General features: G+C 48.5%; 2 protein-coding genes across 3 annotated transcripts in view; both read right to left on the bottom strand.

The window, feature by feature from the left end:
* Positions 1 to 18,787, bottom strand: part of KMT2A (lysine methyltransferase 2A) — a 41,025-nt gene extending 22,238 nt beyond the window's left edge. For both annotated transcript variants that reach the window (XM_050323254.1, XM_050323255.1), the window contains exons 1-10: positions 18,464 to 18,787; positions 10,839 to 10,908; positions 7,509 to 10,177; positions 6,064 to 6,241; positions 5,459 to 5,693; positions 4,428 to 4,492; positions 3,539 to 3,910; positions 2,850 to 2,923; positions 2,083 to 2,211; positions 1,111 to 1,224 (exon numbers count right to left, since the gene is read on the bottom strand). In XM_050323254.1, coding sequence (XP_050179211.1) covers positions 1,111 to 1,224; positions 2,083 to 2,211; positions 2,850 to 2,923; positions 3,539 to 3,910; positions 4,428 to 4,492; positions 5,459 to 5,693; positions 6,064 to 6,241; positions 7,509 to 10,177; positions 10,839 to 10,908; positions 18,464 to 18,787 — 4,230 coding nt within the window. The remainder of the gene's footprint in view (positions 1 to 1,110; positions 1,225 to 2,082; positions 2,212 to 2,849; positions 2,924 to 3,538; positions 3,911 to 4,427; positions 4,493 to 5,458; positions 5,694 to 6,063; positions 6,242 to 7,508; positions 10,178 to 10,838; positions 10,909 to 18,463) is intronic.
* Positions 18,788 to 20,909: 2,122 nt separating this feature from the next.
* ATP5MG (ATP synthase membrane subunit g) lies at positions 20,910 to 22,122 on the bottom strand. The gene is made up of 3 exons (XM_050323033.1): positions 21,957 to 22,122; positions 21,620 to 21,780; positions 20,910 to 21,086 (listed from the first exon to the last, which is right to left on the bottom strand). The coding sequence occupies exons 1-3, from the start codon at positions 22,018 to 22,020 to the stop codon at positions 20,988 to 20,990; spliced, it is 324 nt and encodes a 107-aa protein (XP_050178990.1). The 5' UTR covers positions 22,021 to 22,122; the 3' UTR covers positions 20,910 to 20,987.
* Positions 22,123 to 22,174: the final 52 nt, after the last annotated feature.

Here is a 22,174-nt window from a genome sequence, read left to right as displayed (position 1 = left end):
GCAAGGCAGAAGCTGCTTGGAGTTCCCAAACAAATTCCCCTGTGGTCCAAACTACTTTGAATTCTGCTTTACAACTGACAGAACAAGCACTTCTACTGTCATATTTTAGGAGGGAAATTGAGTGTGTATTTCAGATAAACCCAAACTGGACATCTTGCCGCCACCAGGAGCCTGGTGCACTAAGCGCTCTGAGCATTGACAAAGTCTTACAGCATTCTTCAGGATCTCCCTGTCTTGTTCCCTCCCTGTAACACAAGCCAACTGCACCAGAAGACACACTTAGTGCAGAAAGTAGGGACATGAAAAAGTGTCTCCCTCTGTTCAGCCTTGGTGGCCATTAGAAAGCTCTTCTTATTTCTCTGTATCCCCTACAAGGTTGCTCATATTGGAAACACAATCACTCTCAGGGCACAAACACTGTAGGCTCACAGGGAACACGGAAATTGTTGCCTGGAGCACCTTGACTGAGAAGGGGATGGCTCCATGCCCCACTGGGCCTTCATGACCTCAAGTGCACTGATGTCCACATCCAGAACTGAACCCCCTTTTCCCTAGTACTGACCACTCACCAGAACCCAGACTTTCCTAGAGCATCACTTTCCCAGGTCAGCTGGTGTGAAAATGCTCAGAAGACACCTATCTACATCTGGAAATGCATTTAACACGTCAGTTCAGCTCCTCAGGCAGCACCAGAAGCTTTCCAGTCACGTTTCTGTAACAGTTTGCAGCTCTTTGCAGGTACAGACACACCTGGGAATGTCACTGCTGCCTAAAGCCCTTTCACACCATTGGGTAGCCTTTCCTACTTCCAGTTAAAATAGAGCAAAGATTCTGCATTACATTAGATGTGAATTCCAATATTTAGAGACATAGGTGCTCTCAAATATGCTATTCTTCACACTCAATGCACCTCCAAAGTAAGCACTGAAGAAGTTTCTAAAATGATTTTAAATATCTTGTACTTGAGTATCTTGGGACAAATTCTAGCAAGCACAGATTTACATGTAGTATTTTAATTTCTTCTGAATTACAGTCAGTATGATTTTTATTTATTTTTGTAACAACACAGTGCTGTAACTAAGTCATCAACAGCAGAACGCAATGCTTTACCTCCACATGTCCACTGCTGGCACAGAGAAAACACACCACCCTGGGAGTAATAGGTACCGAGGTGACGATGCCTAACCCACCCATCTCCCAAACATTCTCCACTTCACAGTCCTCCTGAAAGTACAAAAGGACACGTCACCATGCAGAACAAGGTATATAACATCAGTACAAAGTGCTCACATGATTGTTGCTTTTACATTCTGGGCCTGTGATTAAGAAGTCTCAAACTGATATAATTTCAACATCTACCTCTACTTTGCAGTGTATTTTGGGAGTCACACCTCAGCACTGTTCCTGCCGAGAGCACTCAGTGCCTGCTAGAGCTTCCCTTCTACAGAAAGCAAACCTAAGGAACAAGACAACGCTTTTCACAATTGCACAATTATTACTAAAAAGTCTAATTTCAGAAGAATTGTACTTTATTTAAGCTCCATATTGGTATAAAACATTTATGAGATCTCACTATAGTCTCCAGTATCAACACTTAGAGATGGACTAAAAAATTATTAAGAAAATATTAATTTTTATTATTATTTTAACAGTGTTGTTCAAAAAAGTACATGATTTATCATTTTAAAACCCCAAATATACACCAAATATTGTGAATTACAAGTTACTAACATTTTCCCCAAATCTTGTTGGCTCAAGTTGTGGTAAGGGTTTAAAGTTCCATCTTAATGGAATAATTCTTCATAAACCTCAAATTCTTGCTCATCCTCACACATTGACAGTTAAGGTTTTAAAGCTTTAAGTGTCTCTTCATCCAGTACTCTAATTATAAGGAAAAAAAAAAAGCATAACAAGCTTCTAAAAATCAACCAAGTAACTTTTCATGAGGCTCCTATTTGTGGTTCCCTCAGAAAGGTACCGGACACACAAACTCAGGAGTTACTGCCAGCACTCTCAGGGGACTCTAGTTCCAGTGTCTAGAGCCAGGGAACATTCAAATACTTAAAACATTTTGTCCTCTACCTTGAAATCCACTCGGATTCTGTGGACTCCATCTGTAGGTGGCTTTTGCTTCGAACTGCTGCCGTTAGTCAGAGTGCTGAGCAAGTTCAGCGTGCTGCTCTCTGGCTTGCTTAGAGGAAGGGGCTTTTCCTGGTCAAGCAAAGGAGCCTGCATTAATCCCGACCCCGGACATCAGAACTTACCCAGCAGTTATATCCGATGCTGTAGGTAACTCACAGACAAACCCCCAAAGCAGCACAGAATTAATGAGTGTGTCGAAGCTGCAGGGAAGTGACCATTCTGCAAACCATTCCCTAAGAGCATTCCACACGCAATTACAGTTACAATTCCATGTACTGCACTTCCCTCTACCATCACGTTGTTCTCTCCCACCAGAGCGTGGGTTGGCCTTTTACTGCAGTGGGGCAACTCTGGGTGTAATCAGGCCTTATGCACTTCTCCCTCATATTTAAATAAGACTTTTTATTTTTTTTTTTAAGATGGAGCTGTTTCTGAGACAAAGGTAGTTCTATTTTTTAGGGAAAAACTAGCCTCCAACCCCCAAATGCACAAGTCTTAGAGATCAAAATAACACCTAAGACGAATCTTAGGCATAGACCGGGTTTTTCTGGTATCCACAAACAGCCAACAAGGAAAAACTCAACATCTTTAAGAACCAAATAAAAAAAGGTATCTGCAAAGGGTTATGCAATATGGTTCTACTTTCTACACAGAGAGAAGTTCCAGGTCCTTGATATTTTATTGACTGTACAAAAAACTGTATTCACCTTTTCTTTTGGTTTCTGTTTCACAGGGAAAGTTGGACGGGGAGCAATTTTTTTCTGTTTGCTTTGTTCTGTGCCTAGGAAGGGGGGGAAAAATTATGAGTATTTCAAGTAACTAACAGCCACCTGCAGAGAAGAAAAGGGAAAAAAATCAGCTGGGTAACATGCGATGAGTTTCAGACTAGAACTTTTCCACCCTCTTCTGTGGCTGCACCTCACCAACTATGAGCAGTCTCCTGGAGGCATGACTAGGAGAGTTTGCTCTGCTAACAATCTGGAGCACTGTGGGTGCAAAGCCACAGAAATCCCAGAGCTGCCTGGCTGGTCACTGTTCATGCTGCTCTGCACTACATGCAATAGAGGACTACGCTTTTGTGTTAAAGATTACATCCTCCTGGTTTCACATTCAGATTGGGAAGCTGACAGACTTAACAATACTGAAAACATACTTCCAGACTGCCGCAGCTACATGACTCAGTTCCAACCAGGATGGCCACCTTTCTGCCTGCCTCAACATACTCTGTGGTTCAATAAATAGGAAGCCAGTTCTAAGCAAAATTCTCAAAATAATCTGCTGTACTTTCACCACACCACAAAGCATTTATCATATTTAAAACCCAACAGTTTTTACTGGTATTAATATTGTTACTTAACATGACTCAAACATATTGAGGATAAATAGTCCCATTTACCTATTTCTGGCTGGAGAGTCTGCTTTTTCTTGGGCTCAGAAGTGCTAAGTTTAGGTGCTTCTTTTTTCAAAGTTCCTGAGCTCGGTGGCTGAGAAGGAGGGAGCTGGCCTTGCTGGGATGTCTGTTTGCCAGTCTTTCTGGTACCAGATGTAGGGACCTGTTTGGGTTCCGACATGGGAACGGAGGAATTCCCATCCTCATGCTTTTCCTCAACAGGCTTACGGGCAGGCTCACCACTCTTCTTCCCAGCACTGTCTTCTCTTGGTGCGACAGCTTGAGGACCTTGTTTCTGTCCAGAGTCCAACTGGGTTTTTCCAGAATGGCTTTCTTTCTTCTCATTTGTCTTAGATTTCTTCTCTTTCTTTTTTGCAGCTAGGAAGAGGAATCACAGAAAAGCAAAGAGACAAAATGGTGTGCCTTCAAATAACTTGCTGCTTTTTAGAAACAAGGATACAGACACTTTGATTCAGAACTTTGTCATTCTGTCATACAAAAGAAGAAACTGTACTCAAAAAACAAACTAATGTACTTGGCTTGTGCTTCAGTCTGTATTCTTATACCTTGGACCCCTATTCTGAGACAGCAGTAAGCAACACCCTCCTGCAGTACCACAGATTCAGAGCTGAGAGCAGACTTTGTGAGGAAGGAAGGAAAAGGAAGCAAAATGAATCAAAAGGAAGGAGGCAAAACTACCAGTCCAGTGCTGAGAAACACAGGGGAGTACAAATGCTGTCAGCACCCACACTTCTCCTGCCCCTTTCACCTGCCACCAGCAGTGCAGCAGGGTGGCTCCCTGTAAAATAACCTTTATAAGCTCAGTGTAGCCACAACAACAGCACGGAAAGTAAAACCTATGAAATGAAAACTTCCCTCTTGTGCTTTAGCCTACCTTTAGCTTGCTTCTGGAGATAAGCTTTTGAAGGCATCCACTGTAGATTTTGACACTTCCTCATTCTAAAAATAAAGAAAACATCATGAAATCAGATGAAAAACGCAGACATTAAGAGGGCAGTCTATAAATATTCAACATGAAGAACTGTAAAAAAGATTATCAATATAAGCACTAATTTTGTTCAGACAAAATCAGGTAGTCTTGGAGTGTGCCCGGTTTAGGAGACCAAGACTTTCGTTAACTTTATTCCCTATTTGTCTTATACTTAGCATGTAATGCCTTTTGTATGCTGGGCCAGGATTTGTTTCTGCATCTGTTTTTGTAGCAGGGCCTGTGGCTCTGAAACCCAGCCTGAGGCCTGGGTAAAGCTGCTGAGAGCAAGACTCCTTCCAGCTTGCAGAGTGCTCTCACACAGCAATTCTCAGAGCAAGGCTTTATGAACAGCTCTCATACCACAACAATCTATTGGTGTTGCTTTAGCTGCTGTCCCTTCAGACAGATTATCTAGCCTGGTAAAATCAATTTATTGCAGCAATTTAAAAAAGGTTCAGTCTAAGGGATATGTACAAAAAATGACAGGAGAAATCAAAGAAGAGTAGTATTTCTTAATGATACCTAGAGACATCTTTGATATACAAAGTGTACATAAGCCAGATAAGCATCATCTAGAAAACACAAGCTCTTCATGAATCCAATTTGGAAAATAAGAGATAAATATTTATGTGTACATTGCCTCCCTTGCAAAATCCCACAACAGAAGCCACTGGTCTCACACCAAACAATTCTCAATGCCAGTTTTGTCAAACTGGAGAGAATAAACCAGAAGTGAATTCCAGAAAAAGAGCTCATAACAAGCTCACCTTGATTTTGGATCTTGACTCCTAAACTGTTCATAGTCCCCTGCTTTGATCCAGCCTCAGCCTAGGCCAAGCTTACTCCAAGCCCATACTACAGGGCAAATCTGCTGTTCCTGGCCTGGAGCGAGGGTACACTTATCCCAGTTAGTGCAGGGATAGCTTCTCACTTACTTGCAGCACTGCTTCTTTATATTGCGCCCACCAAACTTGGGTTTGTCTAGACAGTTAGTGCAGACACCACAGTCCTCTGGAACTTGACAGCCCGAACACTGCCCGCAGCGCCTGGAGCGCCGGCCTTTCTTCACCGGAGGTTCTTGCTGTGCCTTGTTTCTGGTAACTGGCTTAATGGGCTTGATAGGTGGAGCAAGAGGTTCAGCCTCTTCTGAGCCAGCTATCGATGACTTATCTGTCAAAAGAACATTTCTAATGTGAATTTGCTGATGTTAAAGAATGTTTCAGGAGTGTCTAATTTAGTCCATGAAGCCTAAGTTCATGTGCAGAACCACACAAATGCATGTCAGTGTGTGTATACACAGGTGTGTAGATGTGTATATGCACACACACCTCTCTGCAGAACACAAGTTTGGTGCAGAACACAGATATTTGACACAATTCCCAATGGATAAAAGGATTAACCCTGCTTGAGTGGCACTGTAGTAGAGAGCCTGGAGCTCTGTAACGTATTTTCCATTGTTAATCACTTGAAGTCCTCACTGTAAGCAGTCAACAGAAGCTGACTTTGTACAAACCCACAAAAACTAGAAATCCCAACGCACCATCATTCCCCATGGAAGACAGTATCTTCTCCCGCTCTTCCCACGGTAAGGCACTCAGAGTGGGCATGTCATCAGGAAACACTGCTCGCTTGCGGCCCAGCGCAACAGCTGCTCTCCTGCAAACATGTTTTATTCGTGGTCCTCGGACTGATGTTTCTGATGAATCACTCTCTTGCCCCTAGATTTCAGAACATGAGAACAGAGAGCATTCCTAAGAAAGGTACCAAAACGAGGCTGAGAAACATGTAATGGAAACTTCTAAGCAGAAATAAACTACATCTTAGCTTGCACTTTGTAAGAATCGTGATAAAAACAAAGATTCAGCCTTCTAAGCCTCAGCTATCCAAGAGAGGATAAATGCAAGAGAACACGAGGTTTTACTCAGGTGGGAGTTACAAGGTAAGTTTCTGCCCACTACTGGAAAACCAACTTATTCATGAAGCCACGTTATCAAGGCACTAACATCACAAATATCAGAGTGCACTAGATTTGGACCTGCACTCGGTGCTAACTGATCCTGCAGAAGCCAGAAGTAAATGAGGCTGTTTGAGAGCTTTGCAGATGCTGGTGTTTCAGATGGGGGGGTTGTGTTTACTAGGTGCTAAACAAATGCAGCATTTTAGTGCCATTTTCCATGTTTTGATCATAAGATTCTGGAGTATCTCCCAACAAAAGAACTACCCCAAACAAGCAACTGTGAGGGCCTGGGCTTCTGCTACACCAGGCCAGACATACAGAAGCAAACACTTTTTCATTTTGGAGACACCAGATGGAGAATTTTCTATTGAAATATGTGCTAGTGATTTTCAACACTAGTGATGTTAGGAAAAGTAAAAGTTTAAATAAAAAGTATTCCCTGAAAGTGTATCTCACCTCCCTTTCTGGCAGGTAAAGAGGACTGCAGAAAAGGGTGGGTTTGGTGTGGGGGAAAAAGAAAAGAGGAAAATGGTAGGAAGCAGTCCCCCAAATCAGATGTGAAATCCCAATGGATTTTCCTCTCTCTCATAAGTGACAGATCACTGTGCAACACTAAAAAACAAGAGACTAAGCAACAACTTGCTCTTCAGAAGCCAGCCTTACACTCAAGGAGGGTCCACAAGAGAGACACTGCATTTTGCTGAAACTGCACTTTTCAGAGACAGTACTACTCTAGACGATCACTTTGCTTAGATTTATTCTGAGAAACTCAATAAGCAGCTATGCCATACTGGTCTATGAAACACACGCAGTTCCCCCCTGAGTTCACTACACAGCAGTTTCCTCTTCCCCTCAGCTTCTGCCCAGGGCTCCTTGTTTTCTGATCATTTGCCATCTGTTGCACTACAGCTGCTTCGCTTGGCACATTAATTCTTCTCGCTCAGGATACAAAAGCTAATTGTGACTTTCAGAGTAAGTTCAAAGTAAGATGCACTCTAGCAAAAATTCCAACTTGGAAAAAGGAATACCTGTGCTTTTGGCTGATCCGCTTGTTTGAGGGACTTGCTCTTCTCAATCTTGTACAGCTGGGCTTTTGCCTTTTTCAGAAGACTGGCCACCCTCTTGTCAGTCATTGGCAGTTTGTCTGCTTGAGCCAACATAGAGCTGATGGAGGAAGTGGAATGTTTAACAGTGCTTGATGAAGGAGCAGAAAGACGCAGAGCTTTTTCCTTCTCCAAAGATGGTACAGTGGGGCTGACATCCAGGTCTGATTTGTCTAATCCCCCTCTACCTTTCTTGGATGTTTTGGTTTTGACAGCTGCCGTATCTACCAGAGCAGCAGTGGAAACATCTGCTGTGGGATCTACTGCTGTAGACTTCTTCCGCCCAGCAGTTTTTTTGGCAGACGATGATGCTGCAACATCTTCGCTGACAACTTTTTCTTTGGGCATTTTACCTACAGGAAACAAAGCAGAGCTACTCTGAATTTCTGACCCTTTTCTCCTTTTCTCTTTCCTTGACTCCCGTTTGTTCTCCTTTTCCCTCTCTCTGTCTTTCTCTCTGCTCTTGTCCTTCTCCAGGCTTTTGTCAGCATCTTTATCTTTGGAGAGTTCCTCTGCTGCCCTGTCCTTGTTTCTGCCTCTCTCTGTCTGGGGACTCGATGGGAACCAAGGGAAGAGAGGAGTAGGGCAACTGGATGAGAAAGGTTCTGCTGGAGCGCTTGTCTGCTTCCTCGGTCTCTGGTTTCTTTCTGCTGATTCGCCAGACTGTGATAAGGAATGAGAGGGAAAAGTAAAAGTTGAATTTAAGGCACTAGTGGTGAGAGAACTAACTGAAATGCTAGTTAATGAGGAAGAGACAGAAGACTGTGGGGTGAGAGTTGTCAGGTCAGAGGTACTAAGCCTCCCACTCCTTGTCCTCATGGAGTGTGAAGGAGATCTGGGTTCTGATCGGATGGGACTGAATGCTTTCCTCTTCCGCCTTCGAGAGGACACACCCGCAGCAGAGGTCCCTGTAGCGGCACGACCGACTGATGAGGGCAGAGTTACTGACTCGAAGATCCGGGAGTGGGCCTCGCTGGGCGTGAACCGGGGCGCTCGCAGCAGAGGACTTCTCTTGTGCATGTCAAACCTGGCTCCAGAGTGAAGCGAAAACAGACGTGTGGGAGCTGTGGCACCTGGTGTCGAGAAGCCAGATGCAAATCCAACGTCCTCCGGTGTCAGCGGCGGGGGTCTGAAGTTATCAAATATTGGTTTGCGAATGAGACCCTCTTTGGCATATTTTGCTGATGAGAAGTACTGTGGCTCTGACCTGGAATGTTTCAAGGAGGTCCACCTAAATGTCGGTTCTCGCAGAATTGACTTTCGTTTCTCTTGCATGGGCGCAGCAGAAGCGGGAAGAAAGGGTGAGGCTAATGGTATAGTTGGAGGCATAAGCCAAGGGGTATGGTCTGAGATGCTGGAAGCAGGCTGCAGTGGTGGGGGGGGAGTGAGCAAAGGGGGAGGAGGAGAGGAGGAGGATTGCTGCTGTGGCACACTTGGTAAGGCCGACAGCTTTTTTGCAGTCCTCTGGCCAAAACTTCTTTCTGTTATCGAAAATCTTCTGTTTCGCCTATCACCCTTATCATTTTCAGGGGACTGAGAAACAGGCAGTGGAGTGTGAACTTCTGGAGTATTGCTTCGCTCCTCAGAAAGTGTCTGCAACTCCTCGGAAGCCTGGGAGTCCGTAGATGTATCCACACTGGGGCTGCTGGACCGCGAGGAGTCCGAAGACATCTGAGATGAATGTTGAGAAGCGGCACTGGACTTTTCACTGGAGCCACAAGATGTAGCGCTGAACCTGCTGTTTGGTGTGGATTCTAGTCTGGATATTTTAATAGGAGGATCGTAGTCTTCATCCTCAATAAACCGTTTGGGTGTTTTGATAATCCGTGAAGAGATCGCACTCACAACTGGCATGATGAACTGTCGGATATTTTTGAGTTGGGTTCTCCCCTTCCTGCCCTGCAGTTTGGCTGCTTCTTTCTCAATCTTTTTTTGTGCTCCTTTTTTAGCCCTCTGCAAGAGTTGCTTAGCAATTGTGGCATCTGTCCTTTTGGTGGAAGGTATAATCCTAACGGGCTTAATCCTGCGCGGGCTCTGTCTGACAGCGGTCTTCTCTTCCTTTGTGAGAGGCGGTGTGCCATCCTTTTCTTTGCGAATCCTCTGAGGCTTCTCCAGCTGGGAATTTATGACTAAAGTTGAGGAAGTCTTTAACCGTTCAGAGGACGGCGGCCTGCCTCTCCTGCGCACAATCTGAACGCTCTTCCTCCCAATCTGAAGTTTTGCCCCAGGCTTAAATTTAGATTTCAGTGGGGAGAGCTTACTAGTTCTTAATTTCTTGATTTTAGTTGCTTGCTGAAATGTAGTGGATGGTGACCTTTTGACTTTTTTCAGACTCTCTTTTTCTTCTTTGCTGCCCTTCTGAATGTCTGATGTGTCCTTCTCTTGTGACAATTTGAACTTCACACTTGTAAGTGTTGGAGGTCTTCCTCGTCTTTTTTCCCCACTCTTCGACTCCTTCTTCTTTACTTTCTCCATAGATGTGGTTTCAGACTTGCTCGAAGGGGAACACACAGACGAAGAGTCTGACAGTACAGCTGAACTTCGGTCAGAACTGCTCCGGGGCCTCCCACGAGGTTTCCGTGGACTAGATTTAACTGAGAGGGAAGTAGAGAATGCAGAGTACATATTAAATTGCTCCAAGTGTGGGAACAGCATTACCCAGGTCACACAAGTATTTACTCAGCATCAGTCACACTGTCTGCACAAGTTGCCAAAACATTTCAGATAATCAACAAACAGAAATACAATTTTATCACTACATGTAGAGAGTAACTTACCAACAAACCTCTTCTCCCACATAAGATATCATGGAGATAACTTTCTTAAAAATGCAAGCTTGCCTTTTCCCAACAACTAAATACGCAATGGCACAAACCCAGTACCAACCTCATGTTGGGTGGGGGCAATAATTCTCAAGGGCACATGCCACCTTTTAAACACATTAAAAGTTTTTTTAAAGCAGATCACAGCTGGTTGAAAAAAAAAAATCCTTCTTCTCTAGTATGAGTCAAACCTCTGACATGAGGTTTACATGAGGTTTCAAATAGTGGTTTCATCAGTATGACTCTTTTTCTCAAAGTTTCCCTGATACTTTACAGATCAGACATACTGAGTCCAAAACCAACTGTGCTGAATCCAAAGACTGGGGTGGCTTTTATGGTGGATGAGATTTGATGGAACAAACAGAAGAGGCACAGTAAAGCCATCACAAAGGAAAACAGAAAGTCAACACCCAATCCTGCAACTTGAACTTACCTGTGGGGGACCTGGTGGGACTTCGTACTTTGACTTCTTCATCTGAACCAAAACCTAGAAACTGTTCATCCTGCAATGAGAAAGCGGATGGAAGTTTGAAGACACGGATGATAACACTACAAAGAACTTCCCTGTGATCAAAGCACAAAAGGATTCTACAGGATTTTCCTTCCCCAAAGAAAATACTGGCATTTGTTCTTCTAACAAACAATTGCTAAAATAGGAAAAACAACTTTTATATACACATACAGAGTAGCTACAGTTTACAGCTACAGAACAGTCAAAAAGAGTTACGGTGAAACAAAGGACAAATACATACAGAAAAAAACCCTTAATACATAAAATCTGCTCCTCCTATCAAACCACAAAGCTCTGCTCTTGTAAGCTATTATTCAAACCACCCTAAAGACATAATTCAGCAAAAGAAGTGTTTCCGTGTTTATTATTCTAGTACAAACATAGCTCAACTTCCTGCAAACTCATGTAAATCCTCTCTTTTCACTTCAGATTTGATCTTTAGGAGAGATGAAAACATGACTTATGCTGTGAAGCTCTTCCCTCTGACAGAGGTATGAGGTTAAAGCCTCCCTGTCTACATTGGGCAGATGCATCAGGGAGTCTCTTAAGTGTCAATCCCTTTCATCTGCCACCCAAATTTGTAGTGACACTTTTTTTTTATATATGTCGTTATACCTTTCCTATTTTCACCTCAAGTATTTATGTTGGCTAGTCTTAACTTTCCTATCAGCTTTTAAAATGGAGATGTCACTTGCTGCTCTTCCCTTCAAAGCACTGTGCGATGTGGCCGCATGCTGAGCTTTGATAAGGGCAGCCACTGTGACAACAGTATCCTTGAAGTGAAAAGGGGCAACACTGTGAAAGGTGAAGGTGATCTGTGCAAAGAAGTAACATTGTTCCCTCATGTTCTGCCTCCTGCTTTCTACATGGAATTCCTACTTCATCTACTTCCAGAACAGACCAATAAAGAGCATCTGAGCTACTGACTACAGTCTGGTTTAAAAAAAATTGAACCACCTGCACTGAGACCCACACCTGCGTCTATAGGAGAGTTGTGATGTGATGAAAAGCAGCAAGGTTTTAGATCAAAGTATTTCTCAAAATTTTCTGCCTGGTTTCTGTCTGATGAGCTCCAGTATAAACAATTCAAATACGGTAAGTGTTCTGACCAGGCAACCATCCAGGTTCTCAATGCAGATAACTGCTCTGGCCAGTCAAATACAACATGGTAAGCACTCACACGCTGCTGAAGGAGGGGGTGGCCCTGCCCTTCCTCACATCCCTGCTGCATACCTGCTCTCTGCACTCGCAGCAGTGATGCCAAGGAAACCAGAAAAAGCAATGATAAAGCAAAATAGAAGAAATAAAATTATGCCAAAAGGCATTGCTTCTGCCTGAGACACTTGGCATCACACAGAACCCCTGAAAGGTATTTCCCAAAAGGGAGAAGCCAGCACTTCCCAACTTCCATCCTGCAGCAACGCAAGTGGAGCAAGAGCAGCTGCGGGAGCACGACTGCCCACTTCCAACACTGCGGATCAGCCGCCGTCACGCCTGCCTGCCGCTCCTGAGCACGTGGGCTCGCTGCAGGATGTAAACACTGCTGCGCTGCACTGTGCTGCTGCGCTGCCTGCGTGGGCACAGGCAGGGAAAGGGTCCCGGCCCCGACAAAGGGAGAGGCTGCCAGTGGAGACAGGTGCGGGCTGAATGCTCTGAACGCTGAGAAGGCACGCAGAGAAATAACAATCACTCTAAGAACAGTCAGGTTTGGAAATGCAAAGGGAGCAGCCGCTCACCCTGTGCAATTTCCTGACTTGCACCAGTCTCCAAGTTCCTGTGGCTGCCATGGATCTTTTCTTCATTTTGTTATTCTGGGTCCTACAGTCATTATTTATCTGTGGCTTCTGAATCACTACTTGCCACATTTTTGACAACTGCCTGTCATAATCCATAGATTAGAACTGGCATTATTTTCAAACCGAGCTCTGTTACTTTTCCAATGGGATACATTTATTCTGGCTTTGGCCTGAGAGTCTGGGCATGATAGTTTTTTCCCCATTGCCTATCAAGCAGTCACCATAATTGTCTATAGCAAAAAGGCTCCCTCCACAAAACAATCACTTTTGCTTCATTTACAACCACAAGTAGCATGACTGAAACATCACTTCCATTTGCTTGTTCCGTGACATTCATGAGTGTATTGATGGCCTCAAAGTGGTCACTGTCACCACCTGAGAAGGCAACCCTGTCAGAGATCAAGAAAGCCACTAAGTACCACTATGTGTTTGCCAAGCTAACCCATCCAGTTGGCCATCACATATCAAAATGCAGCTTTGAGGCAAACAAGGCAGGAACAGCTTCCCTCCAGTTTTTCAGAAGTGACTATAAAGCATGACAGATGGAGAGTGATTAAAAAACATAATGATTTTGAACATGACCTCATTTACCTGAAAAAGGATAATGCAGTACAAAAAAGGTCACTCATGATTATAAATAAAAGGACAAGGGCAGGTGTGCCTCATGCAACACATGAAGCCTAACCAGGTATGCACAGGACAATCTCTCTGGGCAGCAAAGCTTCCATGTACATCTCTGACTCAAACATTACACTATCCCATCTGGGTTCAACCTCAGAGTTGTGAGCAGATGAGGAAAGGCTTTTCCCCAGCTACTAAAGAACAGAGAAGTCGTAAGCAAATGTCTATCACAACACTTTTGAGCAAAAGTATGTTTCAAAGAATTTCCAAGTAAAGATCTTGGAGGAAAATCCACCTTCAAAGGAGAAACTACTCTGCAGGTACTGACTGAAGTTCTGATCTCTGTCTGAGGAATAACAGTATAACACATACTACTACAGATCTATGAAGTTGCAAAGGACTGTCACCAGCACTAAACCAGCAGTGCAGCTGCTCCAATCAGCACCAGAAAAGGTTTATTTAATTTTACAATAGATTCACCTGACCTATACTTCTCTTCCCATTCCTCATCCTGGGTTTGGCCCCAATTAGGCAGACCTCACCTTCTCCTAAAGGGATAAGCTATTTTTAGAAGCTCATTCAGATGCCTGCTTAGTAACTACAGCACAGTATCTACCAGACTCCTCTGCTTTCAGCAGAGTAAACACCCTTGAAAGTTGGCAATTCGAGACAAACACGAGGTACACTCTGCTGGTGTTAGGAGAGGAGTGGAGTCACCTGGGAGTTCAGGGAGATGCTTCCTAAGCCACAGCTTGTGATGCAGCTTCAATAATAAGCAGCAGAGCAGCTGGGGTGACCAATATGCATGGACTCAGATGAGGGTCCACTCATCCTTTCATTGTTTAATTCAACAAAAGCTCAGACCAAGAGTGATGCACAGACTTTGCTGGGGCTTCCCCTCGGAGCAGCAACAACCTACAGAGCACATCCTGAGAGCACAGGAGAACTCCTGGCTGGTTCCCCCCCACATGACAACCCCCAAATTACAGTGCTGCAGCTATGCCCTCGGGAATCACGCACAGTAATACAACGGTGATTAGGATTGCAGCTTCCGGAGCCCCTTGGATGACACCTAATTTTAGAATTTGAAAGTGCATGTTGCTCTTTATGGGGCTGAGGCTCAGAGAGCGCCTGTTCTGACAGTATTACTGAGCATACAGACCTGTCTTGCCAGCTTGCTAGAAGGAAAATGAGAATATTCAGTGTTAGGAAGTGACAGTACATCCAGTCTCGCTCTCTGGTCAAGCTGCAAGCAGGAGATCAGACTAACTTACACCAGTAGCCCACTAACAACACAACTGGTCCTTACTTTCCATAGAGTCCCGGTTCCATCCTGGATGAGAAATTCTGAATTATGTTTTCTACTCTGAACACAAGAGAAATGCTTATTAGAGCTCCTAAAACACTCTCATCCTGGTTACAACAGGCTTTCAAGGAAGAGGGTCAGTCAAACCATTACCTAGAAAGATTCAGCTTGCAGATGACGAGAGAAAAGCCTAGAGCTGCTGTACTGATGCATTAAAAAAAGCCTTTTGTAGTGGCAAACTCATCTTTCACTCCTAAAGAAATATATTTCCTAAAGAAATATTATTTAAGTCAAACTATGCTTCAGCTCAGCTCCGGGGGAACTGTAAACCCCTTTCTAGGAATTCCGCATCTCCCTCACCATGTGCATGTACAGTGGCACTAGTGACAGGCAGGGCTCTACATCTTCACCTCACACATTAAACACCTGGGCAGTTTTACAGCAACTGATCAACATAACACTAGGAGAGGAAACTGTGAGGCAAACAGAATTTTAATGCCCTGGAGGAAAGAAATTATCCATACTTCCAGCTCAGGCGTGACTGTGGTGGCAGTATGGAAGCTGCTCCTCCTGCCCAACACATGGATCTAGTACCATTTCCAAACAAGCCAGCCATCAGCAAACATCCACAACCGGTAGAAGACTGTGCCTATGTGTAATTACAGTAGCGATACCAGAGGCACCACCATCACTACCACATCCCACTGCAAACCTTGGGCATCTGCAACTTTCAGCCAATGCAACTTTTACTTCAGGTATGTGCAGGAAGCTCTAAACTGACAGGCAGACTAGATATTTAACAACTATGTGTATGCTTCTTGTATACCAAACACTGACATAACGAATCAAGAAAACACAATCCAATTTTCCTTATTCCTACAGTGCCACTCACGGAGAGTTGAGGGGCCAGTACACAGTACAAACGCTGCTGTTCAAGCAGTTACAGCTTCACTGTGCAAAAAGTCCTGCTGGCAAATCTTGTGGTGCTAAAATCAAGTATCAGAATGTCACTCCTTTAACACAAGCTGGTTTTAAAATAACTCAGCACAACACTGAGCTACAACAGAAGACAAGAATTTGTACAAAGTGACCTGAACCTGGGGAGAATGTCCTGACACCCCAAAATTCAGGTATCTTTTAAACGAGAAATAAAGTTCTGCTATGTACTGTGGCTAAGGAGACAAGGGAAAAACTGAGTCTAATACTTGTTCTGGACTTCAACATTTTTCCTGCATCAAACTTTGATGGTAATGCCCAAATTCAACAGGTGCCTATGCACATGGGAACGAGGTCCAAAAGAAAAAAAAAAAGCACATAGAGGAGAAGTTGCACATGAAAAGATAACAGAGTATTTCCCCTAATCGCCACAAGCTCCTGACCTCCAAGCAATCGCTCTAAGCTTATTCCCAATGCAGAATGCCAACTCAGTTGAAGACTGTAACTGGCCTGGTTCAGGTAAGACCCTCAACCTTGTGGAAGTGAACAGTGTGAGCACCAGGCAGTTATTGAGAGGGCATGGTGGGCCCTACTACAAAGGGATCTTCTGAAAGCCCCCTTCTAGTAGAACATCTCCGCCCAGAGCGGGTACCACACAGGTTCCCACACAGCTGCCCTGTCCTCTAAAGAGACCACTGGTGGCACCCATGTGCTGACTTCCTACATGTGCCAGAGCTCTTTTCACAACCCTACTCCCACCCCACGGAAAACTTGTACTGCAGGACAGAAAAGCTTGTGCTACAGCTTCTGGTGACCAGCAGCGGCTGTGTGTTCTTCACTAGGACCACAGTAAGTGCAGAGTAACTCACTGGACCAGAGAACTACGTCCTTGGATGCAAAAATGCTTTGTTTCTTGAGTATCACCAAAGGAAAGGAACCAACTGAGTTAACTCAATCTGAATATTTGTGAGGATCCGCTCTCTGAGTACACCCGAGAGCAGCAGCACATGCTGTAAATCCAGAGTGAGGGAAAGCACCTGGGGTCTGCCCCTGCCTGGCTCACAAGGGGTCAGGTAAAGCTCAACCTACAGACACCAAGCCACAAAACAATGTTTATCATTACTTTCCACTGTATGCAATGTTATTAGACAGAAGGTTTTAGCAGCTAAATAGAAAAGTGATGAAAGAAGCAGAGTTCTTAAGATCCAGGAGACCCTGTGCTCCATAGCTGCCACGCCTAGAACACATCCAAGCTATTTGATTTTAATGCAAAAATGCCCTAAAGGCCAAACTCACACATATATCTCAAATATGTTTTGGAGCTTTTTTGAAATGCAAAAATAAACTTTAAGACAATTGAAATTAAACAAACAAACCACAGACCAATGTCATCTTAGAAAACAAAGAAAAAAAAGAAACAAAGCAACTTGCCTACCCCCACATGAAAACCTCCCAGGTTGTTAAGTCTGTGGTCAGCCTGGTTAGCCAGATCTCCATCATTTCTGCCCCTGAACTAGTGCTGGTGAGATATTAACTGCTTCCCAGAGGACCTGGTGAATTCCACCGAGCCATGTCTACTGCAAACAGCAAAATGGACAAATATCCCAAAGCACAGCCCCTGAGAGGGCAGTGCGATCCACACCCCAAAGTCCGTGTAGGTGAGGGGAGGACTGTCCCCACGCTCAGCTCTGCCCGCGCAAACACAACCCCGCTCCTCCCGCACCGCGGGAGCTGCTGCTCTGCAGCCCAACAGTTCCTTCAGCTCAGCCGCGAGTGAAGAGCTCCACTTCATGGCACCCAACAGAAAATGCCAAAACGAAGCCGGAAAGACACAGGAAAACCGTATTTTTATGTGTGTTTTAATAAACTCTGCTTCGGCCAGCGATGGAAAAGGAAAGCAACAGCTCTTTAAATGGACAAAATACAGACAAAGATACGCTCACCCACCCTGCAACTAACATGCTGCCTGGACAAGAAGAGACAGAACTGGCCCTTCAAAACCCCATAGAGCCTCCTGATACAAAGGACCCAGGGAATTCTCTTGCCGGCGCAAGGACGCAGCCAACGAGCGACGCAACACAAGAACTGGGGGAAAGGAACGCTGCAGCTCGTAGTAAGTAACACACCCCCATCATGTCTTCCCTGTTCTGTCAATAGGTGGGTTGTTGTCAGACTCCCGCTACGGCTGCCTTAGAAAGGCTTACAAAAAAAAAAAAAATTAAGGCAGGAAGAAGAGCAACTCAGAAAAAAAAAATAGAAAGAAAATAAAAAAGGAGAGCCAGCCTTCCGTGTGCCAGCAAACGGCCTCGCATCGGCCCGCCGCCCCGGTCTCCGCCTGGGCATCCACGGCGGCGAAAGGGAGGAGGAGGATGATGAAGAGGAGGAGAGCCGGTGCGCGGCACCCACCGCCGGGCCCGCAGGAGGGGCTGACAGCGCGGCCCCCCCGAGCGGTCGAGCCCGAGGAAGGACGCGTCACCCCGCCGAGCATCCTCCGCACGAGGAGCCCCGCGGCCCCATCCATCCTACCTCACTACCGGCGGCGGGGTGCGCGCTCCGCATCCCATCCCCTCCCGCCCCGCCGCGGGAGCGGCGGATAATGGAGGCGGCAGCGGGGAGGACGCACCGGCGGCAAGTCGCGTGCGCGGGGAGGGACCGCGGGGGCGGCGGGACCGGGAGCGGGACTAGCACCGCCGCCCGCCAGGTCCCACCGCCCCCCCCGCGGGGCGCGCCCTTTGTGCGGGGCGCGGGAGGTGTGTCCGGCGGCGGGCGGGCTGTGCGGGCAAGGCTGGGTGGGTGTGCCCGGGTGTGCTCGGGCCGCCGCCGGGGATGCTGTGCCCGGGACCCGCCCGCCCGCCGCGCCCCCGCCCCCGCCCCGCCGCCCCGCTCACCTCTCCGCTGCCCGCCTCGGCGCCGCAGGCCGCACGGAACCGCCGCAGGTTGATGCCGATGGCGGCCGAGACCTGGAGCGCCGCGTCGAAGCCGGGACCGGCCGCGGCCGCGGGGCCCGGCGCTGCCCCGCCTCCGCCGCTTCCCGCCGCCCCGCCGGAGCACGGGCCGCCGCGCTCGCCTTCGCCCGCCGGCGCCGCCGCGGGCTCGGCGGGTCGCAGGCTGTGCACGGCCGGCACCCGCAGGCGGGACCCCCCCGGGCCGCGGCGGCCCCAGCCGCCGCTGCCGGGCCGGGCGGGGAAGCGCCACCGACCGCTGTGCGCCATCTTTACTGAGAGGCGACGAGCCAGAGAGCGGGGCCGGGCCGCGCCCCGCGCCCTGCATATCGCCTCGCCGGCCCGCGGAGGCGCTGCATAACGGCGGGCGCAATGCAGGTTGCGGGGCTCCGCCATCCCGCCGCCCGAGCATCTGAATAAGCCATGATCGATCAGTGCTACCCCGGCATAACGCTGGGCGATATACAGGGCCCTGGGCCCGAGACACAGCACGGCCCCCCGTCCTGGATAGCGCAGTCTCCGGCCGCCGCGACCCCTCATAGCTCGCAGGGCCATGCAGGCGCGGGGCTGCTGGTGGGCGAGCCCCGGAACCTGCGTGCCGTATAACCACTTCGCAAGAAGCCGGCATAACTCCGTCGGCGATGCAGAGCGGGAGTGCGAGCCGCCGGCGCCCGGGACAGCGTATACGATATAGGCGGCTCCGCCTGCTCCCTGCATAGCGCCGGGCCGTATGCGGGGCGCGGGGCGGCGCGGGGCGCGGCCCCGGCATGGCGTGGCCCGCAGGCCCGGCGAGGGCCCAGCGCCGCCGGGACCCTCCGGTGCCCGCCCGGGACATCGCGGCGGCCCGAGAGGAGCCGCTCCCTGCGGGGGCACCGCGGGCCCGAGCTGTGGGACCGCGGGTGGATGTCTCCGCCCCACTCTCCCAGCCCCGGCCGTGCCCTACCTGCGGCCCCGCGCCCGGCCGGTGCCGCGTCCCGCCGGGTGCCACCCCCGGGAGGGAGGTGACGGCGATGGCGGCTCCCTCCTGTGCAGCACTGCGCGAACAGGGGTAACAGCCAACAAGTGCCCGCTGTATTCCCTGAAAACAGCGCTGCAAACGCACGGATCGGGTGTGAAACCCTCTGCTTGGGAATATAAAATACCTATTTTCCTTGGAAACCCGTCAAATAAGGGCAGGGAGGGACCAAGGAGAGGAGGGAGGCTGTTTGTCCCTGGCAGAGACAGGACACCCAGCAGGCATAAAGACCCCCTCCAGGGTCCCTGTCGGGCCGTGCCAGGCAGTTGTGGTGCCCTGGCCAGGCTGGTGGGAGAAGGGAGTGCAGAACCCAGGCTGGGCAGGGGGCTGGAAGCACAGGTCCTGTTGCTGCTGCTGTTGCAGACTCCCTCGTGGAAGCCTGGGGAGTTCACTGAGCCTCAGTTTTCCCATCTAGGGCATGAAGGTGACCTATAACTGGTTATGACCCAGAGCTGGGACAGGAACCCTTCTTTTTAACAAGAAAAACTGCAAAAAACAAAACCAAAAACAAAGCTAAAGCTTTCCGTTCATTGATGCTACACCAGCCTCCTGGTCACCACATCTAAAGAATGTCAGATCACCTGCGCTCCCTCTCAGCAGGTCACAAGGCTTCTTCCTGCTGAGATGAAGAACTGAGAAGGTCAGTTCTGCTGCAGGGAGAGGAGTAAATGACCTGCTCCTGACACAGTCACCCTAGAGACATCAGGGTCACTGGTGTGCACAACTAAAGGCCCAGAGGAGCCAAGGAGCAGCTGAGATGATAGCATCATCAAGGAGCAATACTGACTAGAAACCATCTCCCAAGACAATAAAATCAGTGAGGTCCCATCCAAACTGTCTGCTGGCTTCAGAGAACTACAAATTACTTTCTGAAATGTGTTATAGTGCAGGTGACTCCCCAGGTTTTGTACAGACCTCTACAAGACCTGGCTTACAATGAGCAAGGTGGTGAAACCCTGGGCAGCTCAACATCCAGCTGGTGGGGAGCAGAGGTGACACATGCAGCAAAGCTCTGCTTACCTTCACAGGCTTCCACTCCACCAGTCAGACCACAGACCTGCAGAGCTCCCTATAACCATGCTACACTCTCTCTGGAATAAGCCATGGAGATTGCTTTTGATAGCTAAAAAGTACTGGCATTTCTCCTTGGTTCCCACTAGCTGATGGGAAGTACGTTCAGGAACAAATGGAACATTTTCTTTTGCACTCTGCATTTGAATTGTGGTTCTCAGGCCTCCCCCAGTGTCGCAGCCGGAGCACAGTGGGTGCCCCAGAGCAAGCAAAGCGGTGGTGACCAACAGTGATGTCACTAAAGCAGCTCTGGTACCCTTGGGACTGGCCCTCAGAGTGCCAGACATGGACCACAACAGCTCAACATGGGCTTCTGGCTTTATTGTGGCAGACCCTGTGACAGACCCGGCACCGCGGCGCTGATGGCACTGCCCAGGTGGCTGTTCACACGTTGTACCCGATGATGCCGCCCTTGCCGATGATCTCCCCGATGTAAAACCACATCAGCACCTCTGTGGCCACCAGGCCGTTCCTCAGCGCTTCCTGAAAGCAAACAGGCACTGGTCAGATCCCAGACTCCCAAAACAGCTCCTCCCTTGCTCCCACAGTCATATCTATGCCCTCCAGCAGGGCTGGGACTTTAGGAGTTCTCAAGGTAATAACCCAGGAATGGAGCAGAATGTTTGCCCTGTTCAGCCACCCCTCAACACACCAGGCCACAGAGATCTTCTACAACACCCAGCACAGTGTCAGCTGTCGTTTGTGGGTTTTTACAGTCCTTTCAAGAATCAGAGCCCATTACACATGGGAAGAGCATTAATTTCAAAGCCAACCGATGACACGGCTGATCCAGCTGCCTAAGGATACTCCCTTCCCTGGGAGAGACAACTGGGGGCCCGAGGAGGGCAACCACAGCCTGGTCAGGGCAGGGAAGAGTTAAGGCAAAGCCGACAAAATAAAACACTTTAAACTCTCGGGCCCTGAATTCCTTCAGCTTCAGGTATCATTGCCAAAGGCCGCACTGCTTCCCAGGCCGATACCAGGGCACGGCCGCACCCCATCGGCCCCGGCGGTACCTTGACGGTGAGCTGGGCCAGGCGGCCGCTCTGGAAGGCCCGGACCAGCCCCTTCATGCCGTCGATGGCGCGGGGGATCTCGGCGGGGGTCGGTGGGACCAGCTCCACCTTGGCATAGTGCCAGAACGTGGCCAGGCGCGGCTTCGAGTAGGTCACGGCGGCTGCGGGAGGGGACACAAGAGGGGACACAGGAGAGAGGGGAGGGTGTTTTCCCAACGGCGGGAGCCCGCGGAGCTTCCCCAGGCCCGGCCCCCGCCTCCCGCAGCCCCTTTCCCCATCCGCGCTCCTCGTCGCCCCGGGCCGTTCCCCGCTCCCGTCCCCATTCCCCGTCCCTCACCGCCAAGCAGCTCCGGCCCGCGCTGCACGAGCCGCTGCACGAGCCCCTGCGCGGCCTTGGCCATCGCCGCTCGCTCAATGTCACCGCCGGTCACCGCGCACGGCAAGCGCCGCGGGCAGCCCGCGCCAAGGCCCCGCACCACGTGAGCGGGGCGGGCCGGGGCGGGGCCGCGGGTTCGAGTCCCACCCGGGGCCAGCGCCGGCCCACTCGCGACCCAG

The sequence above is a fragment of the Myiozetetes cayanensis genome, unplaced genomic scaffold (assembly GCF_022539395.1).
Source record: "Myiozetetes cayanensis isolate MyiCay16 unplaced genomic scaffold, myiCay2020 scf29, whole genome shotgun sequence".
In the NCBI taxonomy this organism is placed as follows: Eukaryota; Metazoa; Chordata; class Aves; order Passeriformes; family Tyrannidae; genus Myiozetetes; species Myiozetetes cayanensis.
Note: the sequence above shows the minus strand (reverse complement) of the source record. Positions and strands in the feature narration are given on the sequence as shown.

Coding starts and splice junctions, on each gene's coding strand:
- ATP5MG (XM_050323033.1), bottom strand. CDS start 22,020: ATGGCCAAGGCCGCGCAGGGGCTCGTGCAGCGGCTCGTGCAGCGCGGG. Junction 21,781..21,956: donor CGGGCCGGAGCTGCTTGGCG/GTGAGGGACGGG, acceptor CCCCTCCCGCAG/CCGCCGTGACCTACTCGAAG. Junction 21,087..21,619: donor TGGCCCAGCTCACCGTCAAG/GTACCGCCGGGG, acceptor GTTTGCTTTCAG/GAAGCGCTGAGGAACGGCCT.